General features: G+C 32.2%; 1 protein-coding gene across 1 annotated transcript in view; it reads right to left on the bottom strand.

Moving 5' to 3' along the window:
• Window positions 1-2,806: 2,806 nt before the first annotated feature.
• LOC124366254 (semaphorin-2A) overlaps window positions 2,807-22,606 on the bottom strand; it is a 420,155-nt gene continuing 400,355 nt past the window's right edge. The window contains exons 9-14 of the mRNA XM_046822650.1: window positions 17,267-17,443; window positions 15,669-15,793; window positions 10,555-10,706; window positions 8,317-8,508; window positions 6,393-6,636; window positions 2,807-5,560 (exon numbers count right to left, since the gene is read on the bottom strand). Of these exons, the coding sequence (XP_046678606.1) occupies window positions 5,483-5,560; window positions 6,393-6,636; window positions 8,317-8,508; window positions 10,555-10,706; window positions 15,669-15,793; window positions 17,267-17,443 (968 nt within the window). The 3' untranslated portion in view covers window positions 2,807-5,482. The remainder of the gene's footprint in view (window positions 5,561-6,392; window positions 6,637-8,316; window positions 8,509-10,554; window positions 10,707-15,668; window positions 15,794-17,266; window positions 17,444-22,606) is intronic.

Raw genomic sequence — 22,606 nt, 5'->3', positions numbered from 1 at the left:
TGGGTTGTGCTATGAAACTTCTAGTTTTGTGTGGCATTTGAGGTTGTGAGTAGTATGACTACAAAACTTCTAGTTTCGTATAGCACCTGGGGTGTGGGTTAGACTATGAAACTTCTAGTTTTGTGTAGCATTTGAGGTTGTGAGTATGACTACAAAACTTCTAGTTTCGTATAGGACCTGAGGTTGTGGGTTGGACTATGAAACTTCTAGTTTTGTGTGGCATTTGAGGATGTGAGTATGACTACAAAACTTCCAGTTTCGTATAGCACCTGAGGTGTGGGTTGGACTATGAAACTTCTAGTTTTGTGTGGCATTTGAGGTTGTGAGTATGACTACAAAACTTCTAGTTTCGTATAGCACCTGAGGTTGTGGGTTGGACTATGAAACTTCTAGTTTTGTGTGGCATTTGAGGTTGTGAGTATGACTACAAAACTTCTAGTTTCGTATAGCACCTGAGGTGTGGGTTGGACTATGAAACTTCTAGTTTTGTGTGGCATTTGAGGTTGTGAGTATGACTACAAAACTTCTAGTTTCGTATAGCACCTGAGGTTGTGGGTTGGACTATGAAACTTCTAGTTTTGTGTGGCATTTGAGGTTGTGAGTATGACTACAAAACTTCTAGTTTCGTATAGCACCTGAGGTGTGGGTTGGACTATGAAACTTCTAGTTTTGTATGGCATTTGAGGTTGTGAGCATGACTACAAAACTTCTAGTTTCGTATAGCACCTGAGGTTGTGGGTTGGACTATGAAACTTATAGTTTTGTGTGGCATTTGAGGTTGTGAGTACGAAACTTCTAGTTTAGAATAGCACCTGAGGTAGTGGGTTGGACTATGAAACTTCTAGTTTTGTGTGGCATTTGAGGTTGTTAGTGTGACTACGAAACTTCTAGTTGTTTCTATTTGTTTTTATGTTTAACTGTTTCTCTCCGCACAGTTTATAAGATAATTTAATAACCACTTCCAAATAAAAAATAGGAGTTCACCACACCACTTTATTGCATAACAAAGCTTCCTTGAGGTCCCATGCAAAATATCAAGTCTGTAGCACATTTCATTATTTTGAGATGTCCCGTGGCTGTGAGTGTTGTACAGACAGACAGACTAAAAAGAAATTTTTACATTTTCCTGCAGACAAAGAGAAATTCTTTCCAGCTAAATCTTTCTGGAAATATCCTTTGGGATTGTATTGCAACCACATGTTAAAATATTATATGATTGTACTCTGTTTGCTTATAAATTTACTTAATCTGCGATTTTCTTGTTGCTATCATCGTTACCTAAGGCCAAAGTAAAATACACTAATGCTCAGCCTAATCCCATGGAGTGACATGCAACGTCATCAAACTTAATGTTGCTTATATAGAAATAAAGCTTCATCCAAAATTTGAAGTCCATAGGTCATTTTGTTCTTAAGATATCATGCAGACAAACAGAAATACAATTTTTCAATCTCTTAAAAATTATAGACTTCGCTAACGCTCAGCCAATAATTTAATATGGATGTTTTACTCCTCCAATATATCCTGTCATCTTTTTACTTACAGCAATTTTATTGATCATCTACGTTTTAAATTGTTATTCAATGTCGTCAGTAGGCTATTTATTTCATCATATCTGGACACTACTAGGAACATGTAGCCTATATTAAATCTACATTTAACTGATATTACAAAATTCTAAATTAATTTCCTCCTCTTCATAATATACAGTGCAGTATGGTAGTGATTTGGTTAGCAAGTGCTAACTTCCTACCTTATTGCGGAATTAATTAAGCGGAAACCGTTTCTTGTTACATCCTGAGGATACACAATCATCGTAGCCTTTAAGGAAGTGAATTAATTTTCCTTATTGGGTACAATTATATTCTCTGTATATTTTTTTCAACCTCATAGTTTATATTTCCACTACTAAACAACTTGATCACAGACTTTAATCCCTTTGACACCTCAAGACAACTGTGATTGAAGGAACCTTCTTTTGGTTAGATAAACTTGTTATTTCTACTTGACGTCATTCTACATCGGACACCAGAACTCATTTTATTTTGAAAGTCAGGGCATAGTCATATGATTACAAGTTACTTTTGAAAAGATTTCTCAAAATTCTGATTTAAATTGCTTTAACTGCAATTTAACTTTGAATTTCCAAATTAACTAACAAATTAACTCCATCCAAGTACTTTATTCAACTTCAAATATATCATTGTTTAATTTCAAGAACTTTTTGTCTGAAAAAATTTTAATACGATTGGATTTTTATATTATGTACATTAAACTTCAACATAATTTTAACTAATCATCTTTTATTCCCTGAAATTGTCAGTAATGTTCCCTTTTTGTAATTAAAAATCTTTTTCACATTCTAGTATATTGCATTTCAACAATAAATATTTAACTTAATCAATTATATTCATAACCACAAGTCTTTTTTTATTTATATACAATATTAAACACAAGTACTATTAAAAAAAGAAATTTAAATTGTAAAGATTGGAGGGATTACTTTATTTTTGTATATTTAAAAAACCAAATTTCAAGTGCAGTACAATAAATACTATGAATAAAATTAAATAGCTATTTCAAATCAAGTTTATTATAAATTTTAATCTAATTGGTCTGGTTGCAAGTGCATGTGGTTGCACAAAAAATAAATAAAACCTTGTTAGGTTACTTTGTTGAAGAGTAACCTAGTTTAAACAAAAAAACTTAAACAATGTAATACAATTTATAACAAACTAGAGGTTACATTACTTCTTGCACAGTCATATTATATTCACACCTTTGGGAAATTTAAATAAAACACCAGTTTTCCTTAAAAATCAATTGTAATTCACATTATTTTACTCATATATACAATATTAAATATAATACTAATAAACCGTGCCGTATAAAAAAGCTTAGCACAGATGAAGCATTGTTATTGTTTAACTTAACACATTCGTATTCGAGACCGGACATGGAACTCTTGCTGAAGCTTGATCGCGCAGACCCGACCGTTCTTCCTCGGAACGAGAAGAATGAGATGAATTGGCAAGGTTTGGAGCCGGTGTTGTTTGATTTACCAATGAAAACACGAGTATTATTTCAGGAACATTCTATAACGTGGCAGTGAAACCAATATAATATTCTATGATCAAGCACTGTTACAAAAATATCTCTCTGTAGAAGTCAAGTTAAGAGTAAAGGAATCGTTTAATGTAAACATATACGAACGATGAATGGCTTAAATCACTAAAATCTGTTTCAGAGTTTCTCACTTTGAAATTCTTAAAACTGAACTCGCTCGAATCCCTCGAGGGAATTCAGTATCTCGAAAACAGATTCTATCACTAAAACGTTAACTAACAAAATTGTGTATAACTACTACATACAAGCTACTAAAGAACTAAAAAATGTGATGACTTAAATAAAACACTAAAATACCTTAAAAATTGTGTCAATTAACGAAACTAAATAAATAAAGACAGTACAACTGGCTATTGTATTGTTAGCACACATTTGTGCTGTGGAATCCAGAGGAAAAGACAGCAGTTATTGTAAATATAGTGTGAAAGGACGAGAGGGCCCGTAGGCCCCAGACTGTACATGTTAGCTCATTCTTTCTATTGCCAGCACCATTGAACAGGATGAGAGAAAAGACTGAACCTGACTGTACACAACTTAGGAGGGCCCCGTACAGTCACTGTAGGCGACTCACGGGGCTCTCCGGGCAGCACCGATACTGAAACTGAACGCTTCCTGGGGGTTACTAACCGGGGCAATTGAATGTAAGGACTGTCGGTTAAAATAGATTCCACGTGCTAAACATTTGTAATGGCACAAGGATGAGAATTTTTCCCGTGGCCTTTTATATGAAAAAAGCAACGGTTTTAGGTTCCGGGTAAGGCTTTTTTTATTTCTGTCTTAAAAAAACAAGGGGTTGCTATAAAAAAAGAATAAAAAATGTAACCTCTTACTGTAATGTAACATTTCTTAATGGTACACAATCTGAACCATTTTTATTAATTCTAAACGTGTTAAATCATTTCAATAAAGTACAGCATAAATAGTAAAAAATAATTATATGGAACCATTTTTTACACAAAGCGACGATTGCTTTCATTAATAAATACTAAATTTACAATTTATTAAACAAAATTTGTGTTAGTGGTTTGAAAAAGGTAAGTTCATTTGTTTTAAAAAATGATGATAGATGAAAAACAATCAAAACGGGAGAAATATAAACTGACCATCAGTTCTTACATTCAGATGTGTATTATTTGATTTGCACGCTATGTTAGCAAAGCTTCAGAATCCTGTATTTTCTAAACTCCTTCATAAAATAACGATTTACTATTTCTACAATGAGTTTTATTTTGGAAAGTAATCGTTTCTCAGCATTAACCTTCAAAATTCAAATGAACGGGAATAATTCTTATTTTGTAAATTAAATTTCGTCTATACATCGGGAAGAGTCTATTTACAAAAATATATCCAAACTAATCCTCCTATAATGTACTAAACATTATAAAATGTAATAACAAATTCAAAAGGCAAAAATAGTAATTTTTACTAAATAGCGATTTTTAAAATTACTAATTGAACTATTATTATTTTATATTTGTAACTAATAACGAAGTTTCCAGTAATCCTACATGATGCTTTCTTACGTAAAAATTATAATTACACTCTTAATCATTCTTCTTAAAGTCAAAATTACCGTTTCCCTTTTTCTAAGTTTCCATAGAAAGAAAATGCTGAGAACAAGGCTAACCTATAACCCCATCAAATCTAATTTACACTGGTTTATTTTATACGATTATCACAGACCCAAAGAAAATTGTTTAGCTTGCTATGTCTCAGCTTTAAGGGGATTGTATTAAAAAAAGAGTACACGTCAAAAGGTATTTTTACAATATTTGTACAGAAATTCAACACACACACACTGGTTGACAGGGCAAATTTGAGCTCTAGTTAAAAAAATATATAAAAAAGTCTTAACGTTTTAAGTACACAATATTCATATACTTAAACTAACACATTTCGAATTATTTATTATAAAGTAAAATTGATCATTTACTTTTAACACTTGCACTGTAGGAAATAATACAGACGTTTAATTTTAATTTCACTAAAAAATAAACAACGTTGGCCGTAAATCAAACCGATTTAAACGTCATGTCATGGTAGATTTTTCATTCAGAATCGTGTACTACACAAACTAGGGAAGAACAAATATAATTGTAATTACTTGATAAAATTAAATAGTGACCATGATTACTGAACTACAGTACCACTTCATTGTCACAAACTAAAATCACTAAAAACCTACATCTTAAGTTATTGAAATACCTATAAATACCATAAAAATTACTAAATCTAAAATAACTACTGCACACACCCTACAACAGATGTGTGTTTAGAAACTGAAGGCTGTAAAAGGATTTAAAATGAAAACTAGAGCTCAAAACCGTTGCGCAAGACCCTAACCTAAGTCTACAACCTAGACAATAGGGCTTCTGTAGATCTCGTTCGGATGGTTGTTCTGGTTGCTACTGTCGTTCTGGCGAGTACTGCATTGCTGTAACAGAACAATGGAACCTTGAATAAAATATTCTGCACGATCCTGACCTAAGTCTACAACCTAGAGCTTCAGTAAATCCTATTGGCATGATCTGTTTATTATTAAATAAATCTACTTGTACCATCACCCTTTAACCATTTTTTAAAACAAATTAAAACTGAACGATAAAAAAAGTTAAGCATAAATCTAATGGATGGATAAAAAAATAAATTAAAAACACAAAATTTTTTTGCAATTAAAAAGGTAAATGAAGGAAACAAGATTTTTCCGGACATTTGCCATCGTTCAGTGATATAAAAACACTAATTATTAAAACTGAACTAAACCTGAACCTAAACAACCAAGCTTTAGTTTTTTGTTGTTGTAGTTCTGTTTGTTTAAATTTAAACTGTTTCAGTTTATTCTGGTAAAGGTCACAATAGGTCTGCATTCGCCGACCAACCACATAGAACTGCTTCCTTTTATCTAATTAAAAATGAAACAACTCGGTATTATTTATAGATTTATTAAAAAATAAAACTGTAAAAATAAATTATAATAACCCAAACACACACCTAAAAAAGTTGGAATTAAATTTGTGTAATGCTGTTAATGCTAAATTAAACAAAGCTATTGGAATAAACTTTCAAAATTTACCATTAGTTACAAAAAAAGAAATACAAAAGAAGTCTGTCGTCTACTAAATTAACTGCAACGATTATGATAGATACTGCAATAGTACTTAAAACAAATTGAACTTGTAATCTAAGAAACTCTGTACTGTAATAATTCTCATTTCTCGTGGTTTATTTTTACGATTCATTGACTTAAGCAAACATTAATAGCTCACCGCTTGCTTCCGTTCCCAGGTCTTCATGGCGTACTTGTACTTCTCAAACTCGTGGCACCAGTCAGAATAGATCTTGTGGTAGTCGTGGGTCTTGCCGGGTGGGCTGCAGCGGTGGGTGTCCACCGTGATGTTATACGAGCACAGAAGTGACCCGCCAAGCCAGCAGTCGTAACGCCCCGAGTCCGCCTCGTTCACTGTCACTATGACCAGACCTCGCTCACACGTCTCTATATACTTGTCACCCCTGGAAAGAAACATTATTTACTATAGCAAAAATCTCCGTACTGTTTTATAAACTTGAAATTACCTAATGTTAACTTAAATGCAGAAAAATACACATGACAAGAAAAATATTTTTGGTTTTGAAAGGCCTCTAAAAAAACATTGAAAAAGTATTATTGCTAATAATATTACAGTTAGGAAAATTAAGTTTTGTGAAGCTTAAATGACACAAGAGTAAGAAAATGTTTCAAAGTATTTCTTGTAAAACTACTGCATGTCATAAAACATTAGATTGATTTTGAACAGTACGTAAGTATAATAAGAATCATGGAAAAGGGAGAGCATGGAGGGGGACTTTTTTGTAATCATAAAAGGGAGGGTTCAGGGGCTCAAGCACGCCCCCCAAAATTTTTGAAAGACAAACATTAAAATTACACCCAGCAATTTTGTTTAAGCTAGAACACATTAATGAGGTCTTAGAGCTCAAGTATTTCCCAGGAGAAAATTTTTGAAGGTTATTTCATAATTTTTAAATCACCCAGTGTGTTAGTTCCCTCTCCCGAAATAATTTTCTGTATATGCCAGAGATTCTGTTGTTCACAGATAACAACTGGTAATCTGCATAACCAAGTATGACTTTTGAAGATTACCAACTAATCAGTAGCAAATCCCACTCATAGGGTATTTGTAATTTCCACTGAATTTAGTCACACGATTAACTCCCCAAGGGCCTCATGGGATTCCCAAAATCATTTTACAACAAAGCATTCTGAACTTGTAAAAACTAACAAATTGCAATTCCTGCTCATCCTAAAAATTATCTCAAAAGTCAGTGCTGATCCCCCCCAGTGGAATATTGGTGTTCCTGCTCAACAAATACCTTACAGAATTCCCAAAGATTAGCTTTAGGTGTAGTAATGAATAGCAGCAACTTAGGTACCATGTATTGGACAGTTTGGGTTAATTCAAAATTACATTAGTGAGATATCTTCATGTCAATGTAGAAATTTCTGGATTTTTGAATTCTAGATTGAATGCAGAGTAGCATAACATGGAAATCTACAGTTTTCTGGAATATTGCTCATTAAGAGGAATAACCAAAAGTCCCTTGAATAGTTAGTGTTACTCTTCTTAACTGATAGATGAGTATCAGTCACTTCTGAATTAAGTCCAGTGGTTCTGTTGTGGTTGAAAGAAGCTTATGTGAACTAAGTGATCAACAATCCCCAGGATTGACTTCTGATTCGTTTATACCTTCCAGTTGAAAACTACACTGGGTACAGCAAAAACCGATGTGTCACTTAAATTTAGGCAACCCTATGGATGTCCAGGAGCGGCACATCACTAACCGCTAATGTCGAGATAATGGGATGTAAGGGTAGATTGTTAGATCTATTCTACTGCAGGACAAGATTGTTGAAGTTGGTGCGGCTTCCTAAGTGTTAAGGGTTGTTGCTAGCCTAGACTTAAGGGTGTGCAACCCCGGCCTGCTTTGGCAGGAGAGGCTGGTGCAGAGCTGGCTTCTCCTTCTTCAAAGAGACATAACTGAGATTACTGCCCAAAATCCTTCTCCCAACCTACCCTGTCCAGAATACCCTATCACTCCGGAAGCAGCGCAAAGATCCTTTTGGGACTAAGGGTATTTTCTCAGCTTCTTGTTTTAAGACAAAAAGACTTATCAACAAATTTGATGGTGACCAACCTGTAGATTATCTGGTACCTCCCCTTCTCTTTGCTGTAATGGTACCAGGTGACGGTCTGAGAGCTGAGAACCTGAGGCATCTTGACGAAGCAGCTCAAGTGGACACTCTGTCCCCACGTTACCGAGAGCTTCTTCTTGATGACAGAGCTCTCGCAGACGCTAGCGCTGCTGTTGGTCACGTCTTGCAACAGTCTGCAATACACATGTAACATTACATACAATCACTGGATAATTTTCCATGATGACAGATAATTTCTTCCTCATACTTTTCAAAGAGAGATCTAAACTCTGCACCTACCCTAAAAATTAAAAAAAAATACTTCTATAGTTAACTGTCCATGATAGGCAGTTAACTAGGAAAGGCAGTTTTAAATGTGTACATGTAAGTATTTTGAGAAACCTTACTTTAAATAAATATAATATACAAAAGACAAATTGTGAAAACTAACTATCTCATATTAAACCTGTACAATGGTTTTAAACTGTGAATAAATTAAAGCAAAAGTGTTTCAACATGCTAGGGATTTTTGCACTTATTTTAACAATCTAAAAATGTTCCATTAGATCAATAATGTAACATTATTTCAATTGGATTTAATCACGAATGGGTATCCAATTATTATTATCAATTAATTGGTGGTTTATCATGCTTTAATTAACTGGAAGTAAAATAGGGCAATTTTGAATTTATGATTATAAATATAATACGAGGAATTTCCAATAACTCAAGTTTTAGATGGTTAAAGGAAATCTAAGAAGGTATGCTTCCACAAAGCCTGGCGGTACTGCGTAAGTACCATGCCTTCACCACATTGTTTTCCCTTGCTATGATACAATATCCTGCTTAAAATATTATTTAAAATATTTAGCTTATATTTCTATCTAAGCATATTAATATTTTTGTCAATAACATTCAAGGAACATTACCAGGTATAACTAAGAAGCATGGATGCATAATTCCCAGGCCAGATCCAGATAGTTTATTATTATGCAGTAAACATTTTTTTAAACAAAGAGTTGATATATAATAATTAGAATTCCCTCAAAAATTTAAAAGGAAAAATATATCCGCCCATATCCGTGGTAAAATTGTATTTTATTTATACATCTTTATTGCAGGTCTACCATAAAAATTCCAATACATTAATGATTATTTAAAACTAGAATAATATGTGTACTATATAAAAATGTATGTGTATACATTATGATGATTATGATATTTTCAATTACAAATCTACAATAACAGCATTACCTTTACTTGACTCACAAGTAGAAACAAACTCGAAATAGACCAAAGTTTCACATTCAAACTTTCAATCACAATCTTATTGCAATCTCCGAGAGGAAATTCGGAAATGCGGTAAACTTTGGAGAACTTCAACAGTTAACTTACGGCAAACTTTATGCAGACTTCACTCTCCGTTGATTTCCATTCACATAATAAAAATTAACTGAATGTTGGTTTGGTACAGGTTGGTTGAATATAATTAATACTTTATTTTATTTTTTAATCATATTTATATAACCAGAAATTGTGTTTTTTTCAAATTTACATTTTAGACTACCAGTCTTATGAACACTGTTTTGAGTTTCTGAAAAACATCAAAATCAGATATCTAGATTTTAGTGATATTTAAAATTATATCTCCCTTAATTCTAAAAGCAAAAACGACTGCGTAAAATTGTTTTAAGATTGACACTGTTTTTATCAATCATCTCTTAAGAGCTCAAACAAATGGTTAAGGGCTCAAGAGAACAAACAATGGTCAATCACATTCAGTTTATGCTATTATTTTTAGTTTTATAATTATGGAATATGTCTCATTTTTAAGATGTAATTAATACCATATACATCCAAATACTTTTAGATTTGCTTGATATTACTATATTATACAGAAAAAAATCTGGAATTTTGTGTTACTTCATAGATTAAATATTCCAAAAGTATTCACTTTACAAAAGAAAAACTTTAAAAAATGTTTGGATACATATGTTTTGGTACGTCTTTAAAAATAAGAAATCTCTCTTTACGCTATGATCGAAAATAAAGACGTAAAACTACATGAGGCTTATCATTGTTCTTATGAAGAAAATCTCAAGGTCATTTCACTACAATCGGCTCTTAATTAACAATCAAATGCTGTCATCCTTGATGGTCTGTCATTACCTTGTATTTCCAACAATATATAATTTAAAATTGATTGATTTCTCATTATTATTCATCGGTTGATGGCTCACCCAGTCATGTAAGAACGGCAAGTGTTGCTATCCTTGTCCCAGCCGCAGTACGGATCGTGGACGCAGCGTAGGCAGTTGTCGTAGCGGCGGTTACACATCACCATGTCGATCTGTCTGATCCTCTCGTCCGATGCAACGATCAGTGACTTGTGCTGCAACATCGGAAATCATCATCAGTTTAGAGCAAGGGTTATCTACCCAAGTGATGACGTGAACTGACGTGTTGAGAAAAATGTGACATTTCAAGAAGTGCTTCAGGCATGGGATTTATTCAAGCTTCATTTACTATAACTTTTCTTGTTATGCAAAAACGTAGAAGTTTTTATCGTTTTGCACAATTTAATTTTTATACAGTACAGCAGATTCTTTATCTGGAAACGTTTCGGACCAGAGTTATGTATTAGGGAAGTTTAGCGGAATATAGAGTGAACACAATAATACAAGTGTTTCAATATTATGTTAATTAAATCCTGGAAACAAACATTTAACGAGCCATATAAACTTAATAGTGTTAACATATTATTGAAACACAGTAGATTAAACTATTGAATACAATGTTTAATTATAACGTATTTGAGGTGTTTTAAGTTGTATCACTTTAGTCATGTTATTGAATGATTAATAAATGAGAGTTGAAAAATTATAAAAATGTTTTTGTTCATTCATAGGGACATTCTTGTTTGGACAATGCTATAAAGTGAAAGTTTAAACTAGGTGTAATGGAGATCCGAACCAGATCAGATTTAAGTGGTTTTGTTTCAGTTTCTTAGAAGTAATAAAAAACACAAAACTATATAAGTACTTCAAATTGTCATTTATAATTATTCAAAAACATTAATTTAAACTGTGTTTTATGTAATAATTTAAATCAATTTATTTTTCTACAGTAAATGTGGATCGCTTGAACGAAAAACGATACTGCATATCCCCACATGAGTTTGTTGTTTTCGTAAATGTGACATTATTACATGAAGTTCTGCAGTTGTACAGTACAATCAAATCAGCATAGAGAACCAATTAGATGTGATAGAACAACCAATATAGCCTTGCCCACACCTGTGTAATTGCACTTGAACTTGATGCATGCTACACTATTATCTGGGAAAACTATTTTGTTTACCTACAAAACTGTATAGTTTTAGAAATCTTAAGTTATAAATCATAAGCCTTTAAACACGAATCATGCAATCGACAAAGTCATCTTTTACAATAAGAGTCACTTAGCTTATTGTGCAATACATGTTTTCCTAGTGGGATAAATCAATACAGGAAAGAACATAACCTTTAATACTAAAATTGCATTCCATATTTTATCAAATTAACCATAAAATTATTCTATAGTACGAAAACTCAATAACAATCAAAACTGAACAAAGACTTAACAACAATGTAAACAAATATTTTCAACATAAAAAATGCTAACATGTAAATTATATAAAAAAATAAACAATAATAATAAATAAATAAACAGGTATCACACTTTTAAAATCTTAGGGCACTAGTATCACAGACCAAAACAAAATTTTACAGATTAAAAGGCTTTATCCTCAAGCCAATTCTTTAGAATTTCTTTAAAAATGTTTAATGAAACATGCCATGTTTCTTGTGGTAGTTTATTGAACGTCTTTAATTTCATAATGTGATGACTATTTCTAGTTTTTTTCCCAGTTTTACTGGTAACATTTCTATTATAAACTTATGGTAATAATAATGATCAACTAATCTAATCCTGTATGTTGATAGATTTTCTTTAATATGAACTACACAGCACGTCTATTTCTAGATATGCAAGCAGATCCAAAACTTTGGATATTCTTGTGTCTTACTGTTCTGCCAAGAAAGTGGTATAAGTGCATCTGATGTAAATCAGATCTGATCAAATGATCAAATCAAAATATCTGTGTATATGATCTGTGTGCAAATTTGTTCCATTTTGTTATTGACCTTTTCTGAAAGGCAATAAAAACTATCTCTGGGAATTCTAAAGAGATTTTAAACAAAGTGTTTTCATTTATTTACAAATTACTTAATATTGAAAAGTTTATTTGTCTTAAATCCTTATAGAACAAGGATTTCTACTGATACCACTATAGAATCAGTACAAATACCAACAACTGCTAAAGCATCCCGATTCATAACTACAATTACATTCACAATACAAATTTCAAATATGATGTTTTTTTTTTAAATCAACTTCACTGTTCTGTGAGGAGTATGTTGTAATGCACATATGTGGCAACTCATGCAGCATATTTCACCTGTACACGTTAAGAGCCAGCTCTAGTAAAATGACATTGTTTTTTCCCATAAGAACAAAGTTAAATCTCATGCAGTTTTACATCCTTATTTTTCATTGTAGCATTGTATTAGATGTCTCTTTTTAAAGATATCATTAATATGCATCCAAACATTTTAAGGTTTTTATTAAAAATTTAAACAGTGAAGTACAATAAAATTTAAGATTTTTTAACGAATAACCAATACAATTTTAAAAACTAAAAAGCGTTTGGATGCGTATTAGTTACGTCTTCAAAACGAGATATGTTCCATAATCCTATGACTAAAAATAAGGGTGTTGAACGAGATTTAACATTGTTCTTAAAGGAAAAAATTCAAGGTTATTTACTACAATGACCCTTAAGATGCAAACCAAAACAAAAATTTAAAAAAGTTGGATAGAAAATCGCACAATTGTGGACAAGGCTACCAATGTTTAGTGGGTGGAATGATTGTCACGACAGAGACTCAACGTAAGGACATGTAAATGTAGTGGTGGATTAGACTCCAACATCAAGACCTGGGCTATTGCACTTAAGTGGTAATTTGCCAATGCTTACACAGGTTTAGCTTAAAACTGCTATTTTCTAAACGAACGGTTTCTGTCGATAGTGCTGAATTAAATAAAATTCCATACCTTAAAGGACTAATTATGTCTTTATGACAATATGTTTTTCTAGAAAAATGTTTATATACACACAAAAATTATACATTAAAGTTTTATTTTTATGTTTATTTTGTTGTAAATGTTATAATTTGATATGATTCTTCTTGTAAATATTCTATAGTTTACTCATACTTAATTTAATTACTAATTATCTTTTAGAATTAGCTTTACTAAAAGTACCCAGTGCTTCAACCAACTACCCAGTACATCATTAATACTCAAATAGTACATTTTAAAAGTACAAAAATCTTCAACAACTATAAGAACATAGCCAAATGATTCACAAACAATGCATCATTAATTATATAGTTTATTCACAAACAGCTGATTGATAATTTAGTAGAAAACAGCAGTGCGTTTAGAGTGTATAGCTGTAAGCAACCTAAATGAGGGAAACAACTGTTACACAGTTCTCATTACAACGTAAAACGTTTTGTTTGGTTACGTGGTTTATGAAATGCATAGAACAAGGAATTACGATTAGATATGGAGTATCGACTGGACAAGAGGTAACCAAGGACGTAGCCAGCAAGGGGTCCGGAATCTCCAAATTTAAAAATTTTTTAATTACTTTTTTAATAAACAATTATTATTATTGAAATAATTCAATATTAATGACATGTACTGCTGAAAGATCGTTCTCAACAAAGAAACAGGTCAAGAACTTTTTAAGGAACAAAATGGAGCCTTACCCTCTGTCTAGTACAAAAAAATATCAATTGTCTAGGCCCCCCCAAATTGTTTTCCTGGCTATGTTCTTGGAGGTAATTGAAATTCTTAGAGCCTAATGTGACAACCCTATATTTGACAATCTAGGTCATCTTGAGATTTTTAATAAACCCCAAGATGTTCCTGGAAGCTAAAGATCACACTTCAGTAGGTCTATGAAATGCCTTGTAAAAGTGTTAACAGAGTCACTAAGTATAGAATGATAAGCTGGTGGGATGTACTCAATCAGCTGTTTGAGTTTCAGTCATCTACTGTTATTTTCATTTAAAGTCTCATATGGTCATAATTTTAATAACTCCCCAACAAATACAACATGGCCAAATAACAACGCCCAATTTTTATATGTTAAGTTACAAATTACTTCTATATATATAAAAATGAATGTTTGTATGTTTGTCTTTTATGGAATCGTGAACTATTGGACCGATCATGATGAAAATTTGTACGTATATGTATTTTTCCACGGAGAAGGTTTATAAGCTATGCCCATCCCTTTCCCGATTCAGGATTCCGCCCCACTGGTTACAGAAATACCCATAAGAAATGCATTGCAGCAAACATATGTTAACGTCTTTTCAAATTTTTAATCAGCTGTTCTTTGTAAACATATATTACACTTATAGTTTTAAAGCATAGAGTAAGCTTAAGAGAAACGACAAATTTTGTTTAAACTGTTTTTGCAATCACTGTTAAACATAGACTTTACTATCCAGATAATACAATTCAAATTTGACGTAAAAATTCACCTTTAACTGCAATATTTATTTAATATAAACCATGCTCATGCTTGATCAGAAGAGTAATGCAGATATCATAATTACTATCTTACGTTGGCTACAAATATAAAGAATGTTATAAAATCAACCTTAGTTGTTTTTTTTTGACAGAAGTATGGTTCTCAAAACTCCGTGTGTACATATTCTCTCGATCGAGACAACAAAGCAAGCTCAATCGTGGCATCGGAGATATAACTAATTTAATCTAAAATTTATTATAGTAAAAAAAAAAATTTACTAAGTAATATAAGGACTTCGGTTCTTAAGATTTGCGTGCGAAGCCGTGGGTAACAGCTAGATAGAGGCAGGAATATGGTACATACCTTCATAATACGCCCAAGAGGCTCACGATGGAACGACTATCAATTATCTCAGCAATGTTTAGAATGTGATAGAAAAAGAATAAGTGAATATAGTGTACTGTTTTCAACGGGAAATTGCGTGCGAAGCCGCGGGCAACTTTTGCAAAAAATTATTGAAATGCGCAGCAAAGCGCGCCGGGCCCGCTAGTTACTTTATAATAATGGGGTGCATAAGGGGAAAGCAGGTCAAAAAGACACAATGTAAACATTATAAAAATGGAATTATAACAGTGTGGCTAAAATAAAATTGTGTTTAATATATAAAATTCTTTTAGAAGATTTTAAAAGATTTAACAAACTTACCAGTCTTGAGATAGCCATAGCTCTGATGGGTTCGTTGGGAGTGACATCGAAAACGTCCAATAATACGGAGAAAGATTCACCCTCATCGTCGTACCATTGGACAATCTTGTATACTCTGCCTTGGTCTGGAAATAGAAATACATTACAGGATAAAAAATTAGAATGAGATACAAGTACAACTCCATATGAAATATCGATTCCGACCCATGTAAACAAACCGCACTAGCAAATTATAGAAGGAACACAAAACGCGTTAAATCTGGTTATTCAATAACATTACTTCGGCGCAAAGTAAGCTCGGCAATGATGATAAAGAGCAAAAACGGCACAAATTTAAAAGCTTTCCTTGTTGATTCTTGTCCAAAACAAACTTATCAGTTTAAAATGCACAATTCTATGAAGCGCCTTGTTTGTGGTAACCGTGGCAACCACTTGTTGTGTGCTCGGGTTAGAAGTGTTTGTTGTTCAGAGGATATTACCGTTCCGGAAGCTTTGTTTACATATCTCGCACCAATCTATTATTGGCAAGCTGGGATTGTTGGTACGTTCAACTGATGGATTATGATCAAATACATTAATCACACGCATTGTGTTACGTTAGATGATACCAAATGTTTTAACAATACTATAAAAACCGAGATGTTTTAAAAAATTTAAAATTAATTCAGAAATATCAATTAATATCAAAAGTACAACTACTTAAAGACTTGACTTGCTTTCAAGTACTAGTTAAACTAATTTGGATATTTTGCTGTTTAATCACCTCATTTACAAATACAATTTAACTGTTAATGACCACAGCTAAACACGTGTACAATTAGTAGGTAATCATTTAATTACAATATTTATATGTTTACAATCTTAACTAATAAATATATGATACAGACATTGTTTAAAGTATGTGAACAATTTGTTTGAAATTGTCTAATTTTTGTTTTTAATAATGACAAAATTAGTTACATACATTAATAGTAACGGTTATAAAAAACTTTTAAAGTTAAAATTCTTCTTATTCTTAGTGTAATTTTTTCATTATTACTAATTTTTATTGTATATTTAAAATATTTCAATCAAATATACAATGAAATTTTTTTCTTTACCGTTTCTTCCTTATCTGTACAAAACATGTATATAAACTCAAGACTGTTTTATCTATTTGTAGTTTTTGAAAAAATGAATGGTAAAAGTGATAAGTTCTGGGATAGATTTACAATAATAACTAATACACACAACACATATACTAGGTAACGTATTTTTTTAATTAAAAATATTACACTCAATTTGGCTAAAATAGTTCTTTCAGAATAGCATACTAATATTAATTGGTTGAGTATATGTTTATATAAGAATAGTTTATAATCATATAAACTACTCTTATATAAACCATTAATCCATAAACCATTTCAATCAAATATACAATGTCATTTTTTCTTTACTGTTTCTTCCTTATTTGTACATACAATAAGTATAAGTACATATCTGTATAAATGTATTTCTATACATTTCAAAACATGTATAGAGACTAAGACTGTTTTATGTACTTGTAGTTTTTGATAAAAAAAATCATTGGATTAGGAGAAAAAACAAACACCACTCACTTGTGCCAGCATAATACACAGTGTACTCCATCTGATCCCCGAAGACATCGTACTTGAGCTTATCAACAACCAGGTGTGTGAAGAGAAGGTCTCGCTTGTAGAAGACGGGCTTGTCGTCACGGTGTGCGACTGCAGAGTCCATCAACGGGTGTGAACGTATGAAGTTGAGCACCGTGTCTGTAACGACACACATGGTTGTAGAGCTGAGGATATCAAGCAGAGGCAGAGTAGCGAAGTAATGGCTTCAAATTTAAAGGAATAAAAAAATTGTGAGTTTACGTGCCTTATGGCTTTATTGAGAAGTTGATCGTGGCAGACGTCTTACATCACACGATTAGATTGATACTAGTCAGTCTTATTCAGAATAGAGCAGAAATGCAGGTGTTAAAACTAACCTTTTTCCCCCTTTTAAGCCTTATTCTGCCCGACCTCATTGGCCACTTTCCTGTGGGAGGATCTCATCAATCAGAATAAGGGGAGAGTCGATACAGTACAAGGTCGATGGTACTGATAAAAAGTGCAACAGTCACAGATAGGATTTGAACCTGCGCTATCTCTAACTCAGAGTTAAGTCCAACGTCTTGGACCGCTCGGCCATCGGCACTCCCACTTATATTTTATATCAAGCATTTAAGATACATTTGAATTATGAAGAAAATTAAGATATTGTCGTGATGGATCATTAGTTACTGCAACTAAACTTGTTTCTGTGTTTAAGCAATACGGAACATATTTTAAAGAATAAAGAGCTATTCATAATTTAGTTATAAAACAGTTTACAGTGTAAAAGATCTCAACTCATTTCTGTGTTTAAGCAGTACAAAATATATTTTAAAGAATAAAGAGCTATTCATAATTTTAGTTACAATACAGCTTACAGTGTAAAAGATGTCAACTTATTTATGTGTTTAAGAAATACGGAAAATATTTTAAAGAATAAAGAGCTATTCATAATTTTTAATTACAAAACAGCTCACGGTGTAAAAGATCTCAACTCATTTCTGTGTTTACGGAACATATTTATAGAATAAAGAGTTATTCATAATTTTAGTTACAAAAACTGCTTACAGTGTAAAAGATCTCAACACCTTCGCTGTGATATGAGCTATGTATTGACTTTAAGCAAGCCGGGAAAGTAGGAAGGTGCGTCCAACACAGTCATTGTGTTAACAGAAAATTATTCTGTTAATATTCAAATCTGGGATTCAGTTGATTAATAAACTCAATTTCTTGATAATCTAATTTTACCTGCACATATACAAAACAGAGTGCACAATGACCAAGTGTAAACGATATTGAGCGACACTTCCCGTGGTGCTTGAGATTACTTACAATGAAGTGCGCCGCCATTGACTTGAGATTTGAATGCAGGTTAACAATAGAAATTTCAAGCATCATTAGACTGATAGCTTGGGCTCCTCCCAAGACGGGAGAGGCCACATTTAACATGCACTGTTGAGCTCTCTTAGCCAACTTAAGTACCTGTATAGGGTACTACATCATCAGTAACATGGTGCAAAGTCATTACTGAATAAATGGTCAGGTCAATTAATTATGATCCTCATTATACTCATCTTTATTGGATTTCAAAGAACATTCTGTTTTACACTTATTGTTCAGATGTTCGGGGTGTAAACGAAATGTTGAAGAGGAAACACTAATCAGCTGCCGGCTGTGCATCTGAGACTTCGCTTTTAAAGTTAAAGGTACGTTATAATTAAATCGTCTCAAATCTATACCTGTTTCGATTTAGAAACTGAGATTTTAGTGTCTCAATGTCAGTGGCGTAACTAGGATTTGGCTTTGGGGGAGAGAAATCTGATTAAAGAGCAATCCACACAGGGAGTAAAAAAATATATAAATTTAAATACATTAGATGAACATAATTCAAAATAAAATATTTAACTGTTGCATTTCAAATAAGTTTGATTATTGTTATACATATACTATAAACTTTTTGGGTGTTTAGGTGTGGGTTCTATCCCCCCCCCCCCGCCACCCTTAGTTACGCCACTGCTCAATGCTAATGAATTGTTAAAAATACAATTATCCTATAATAATAATTGATTATTAATTTACATTCAAGATAGATTTTCCCATAGTAAATTCAGTATTGAATATACATTATAAACCATTAGTATTAATAAATAATCACATTTTTAATAATTCATTACTATTGAGACACTAAAATCTACGTTTTTAAAGTGAAACATTTATAGATTCGAGACAAGTTCCTATTTGTTTTAATCTTTAGCCCCGTGTCAAAAATGAAGAGATTCATAAAATATACTTGTTCTATACATATTATTTTAGAATTGCTATTTGACTTGAATAAATAAACAAATAAATAGTTATATATAACCAACATCAATAAACTTAACATTATAAACTATAGTAACAACAATCATAACTTAATAACAAGAGGGAGTCCCCTTTTTAAACGTTGTTGAAAGGGAGCTTCAGATATGGCGGCCCCTTAATTTGAGGGATTATTAAAATAATTTAATTTCTCTTAATCACAGAGTTTGATAAAGGCATATTGATTTTCTCATCAAGTGAATCTAAACCACCAAAGACTTAGTTCTGGTACTTATCAACAAAAATGTCTACTGAATCCTTTTGGAGAGTAAATAAATTGAAGTAATTTTACATTGGACAACTCTTCTTGGTCCAGCCACTTATTGATAACGATACCAGCTGATTCCTTGTCTTTTCATTTTTTTGTCTCTAGAGATTTGATTGTCAAAGGAAGTAGGTGATAAGCATGCATGCACCACATTATTCTTTGTAATGAAATGCATAGAGAAAATAAATAAAGTGTATGTTACGATTCTCTAATCACAAAAAATACCTACTTAAAGAAAAAGACTGCTTGAACTACTTGATGATATCATTGATAACATATTACAAAAAATTATAACAATTAGTCAATCAAATCTTTATTCTCATTTTCTCAGAGAAAAGTACTACAGTCATATTTATCTAGTATGCCTACTCTACATGCGATATAAAAGGATTGAAAAAGTTTTAACTCTTTATGTTGCACTATCATCATTAGAAATCCTAACTCGAATTCATTACAAAAGCAAAGAAATTCAACACTATTGCAGTGGAAATAAATTGTTACATCTTTAGGAGAAACAATTATTTCTTTATTTCTCTTTCTTTCTTTTACATTTTTACATATATATGTATACACAGTTCATTCATAATACCAGTCTGTCCTTGATTACAAACTTAAGACTATAGTTTAAAATTAGACAAATAACAAATAAAATAGATACACTATGTACATTAACCAATTAGTTTTGTATGAAAGAGAAAGAGAAATCTCCAAGGCTTAGCCTGATTGGAGAATTACACATTCAATTTACATTGTAAAAGCGGAGGGCGTGGTAGCAGAAAGTTATTACAAAATAATCAAAGAAACAAAATTTATTAAATAATCTAAACTCAGATACAGTTGGTAACACCACAAGCTTTAAAATTACATCTTGTTATAGGCTAAATTGGTTACAGAATTAAAGATCTATTTGTAGAGAATAATAAAACAGGAATAGAAAAGGAACAATGTTTAATTTCGAAAAGTACAAAATAAAAGCTTTGTGTGAACATAAATTATAGTTCTTCTACGTAACTTCAATAAGATTTGTTCCCTCCCCCATCTTTCCCTGACCATACTGAGAAATCAGCAGCTGATAGATAAGATAATTATTTTGGAACCGTCAACCTCAAAACTGTTCACAACCTGTCCTGAGTAGATAATGCATAATAACCTAAAATTATGTGATACATTATATGATTATGTGATGTGTTTTGAGTGTTATAGTGTGTTGTGTGATTAGTTAAAATTTGGGATGTTTGATAAGTGCAGTGGTTGTGCTGTGAGAATTTAGTCTACGGTTAAGACGAAGTTTTCTTATTTCATAGTACATACAATTAGTCAATCAATATACAATACAATATACTTATAAACAATCATGATAGGGCTTTAAAATAAAATCTCACATACATCATGACTAAGTGACAATATTGAACAAGAGAGACTCAATACTCTCTATTTCCAAAAACCCAGTTTTTGACTAGTTTATGAAATAAATTCAAAACTATTTACTTCTTTAATATTGTTAGGTAACTTATTATAAAACTTTGGAGCAAGAAAGCAAAATGTTTTAGTGAAAAAGGTCGTTTTCGGCTTCGGAACATAGAGATCATTTGAGCTTCGTAATTTCTGTTTATATACAACCATTGAATTACAGTTTCGGCTTTTAACAAAAAACAATTTCAATACTTTGAAAACATATAACTGCCTCAAATTGAAAATTCTTTGATGGACAGAATAAAGGAGATGATGGGTGGTCAGGTGGTTTTTTACATTACTATCCTTAAAAACTTTTTTTGCAATACTATCAATGGTTTTAGTTTGTGACATAAGTCCCACCCCAGCTTATTAATCCATATTGTAGTCTGCTATGCACTAAAGAAAAATACAACATTCTCAAAGTAGCCCCATTGCACAGATTTTTAACAAAATAAAATATTCTCAATATGTTATTTATTTTATTTTTGAGGGTCATAATGTGGGTTTTCCAACTGAGATCAGAGTCAAGAATAATTCCAAGATATTTTATTGACTGACTTCCACATATTTCTTTACAGTTACAATGCACACTCATTAGCCTCAGTTAAGCAATCAGGGCACTTATAAGTAATTCCATTGATAAATTCTTCGTTTCCTCTTAGGCCAAAAGTTGACGTATTTAGTTTTTTCAGCACTTAGTATCATATGATTTTCAATGAACCACCATCCAAGACAGTCTAAATCAGATTTAATTTGATACTCTATTATATTAATGTCATTAGAAATGTAGGTTAGGGCTGTATCATCTTATTTAGCCGTACATACCCTAGGGAAACAGAACATCCTCTGACTTGTAGTAAACTATTATAAACTAACCCTTTCAGTATCCAATATGATAAACCTCAACCGTTCTGTGGCATTTCTAGGTGTGAATCCTTAGGGGCTTTCTCGAAATGGGTTCACACTGAACATGAGTGAAGATGGAGGCTGCATCCATGTTTAGGAATGAACAAAATGGTTCTAAAGCCGCCTTCCCCTAGGGTGGAAGGCGACTGTAGTAGATCCTTCTCTCAATCAGTAGATCAGTGACTTCTCGGGTTATGGGTCTTATTATGAGACATGGTCACCTGAGGAAGCATCTTCACAGAGTCGATATCCTTCAGGAGGATCAGCTCTGTAGAATGTGTGACGAGCAGGAGGAAACTGTTAAGCACCTGCTCTTTGACTGTCCTGCAATAGCAAGAGAGCGGTACGCCATC

This window comes from Homalodisca vitripennis, chromosome 7 (genome assembly GCF_021130785.1).
Source record: "Homalodisca vitripennis isolate AUS2020 chromosome 7, UT_GWSS_2.1, whole genome shotgun sequence".
NCBI lineage: Eukaryota > Metazoa > Arthropoda > Insecta > Hemiptera > Cicadellidae > Homalodisca > Homalodisca vitripennis.
This window is presented reverse-complemented; position numbering and strand designations above follow the sequence as displayed.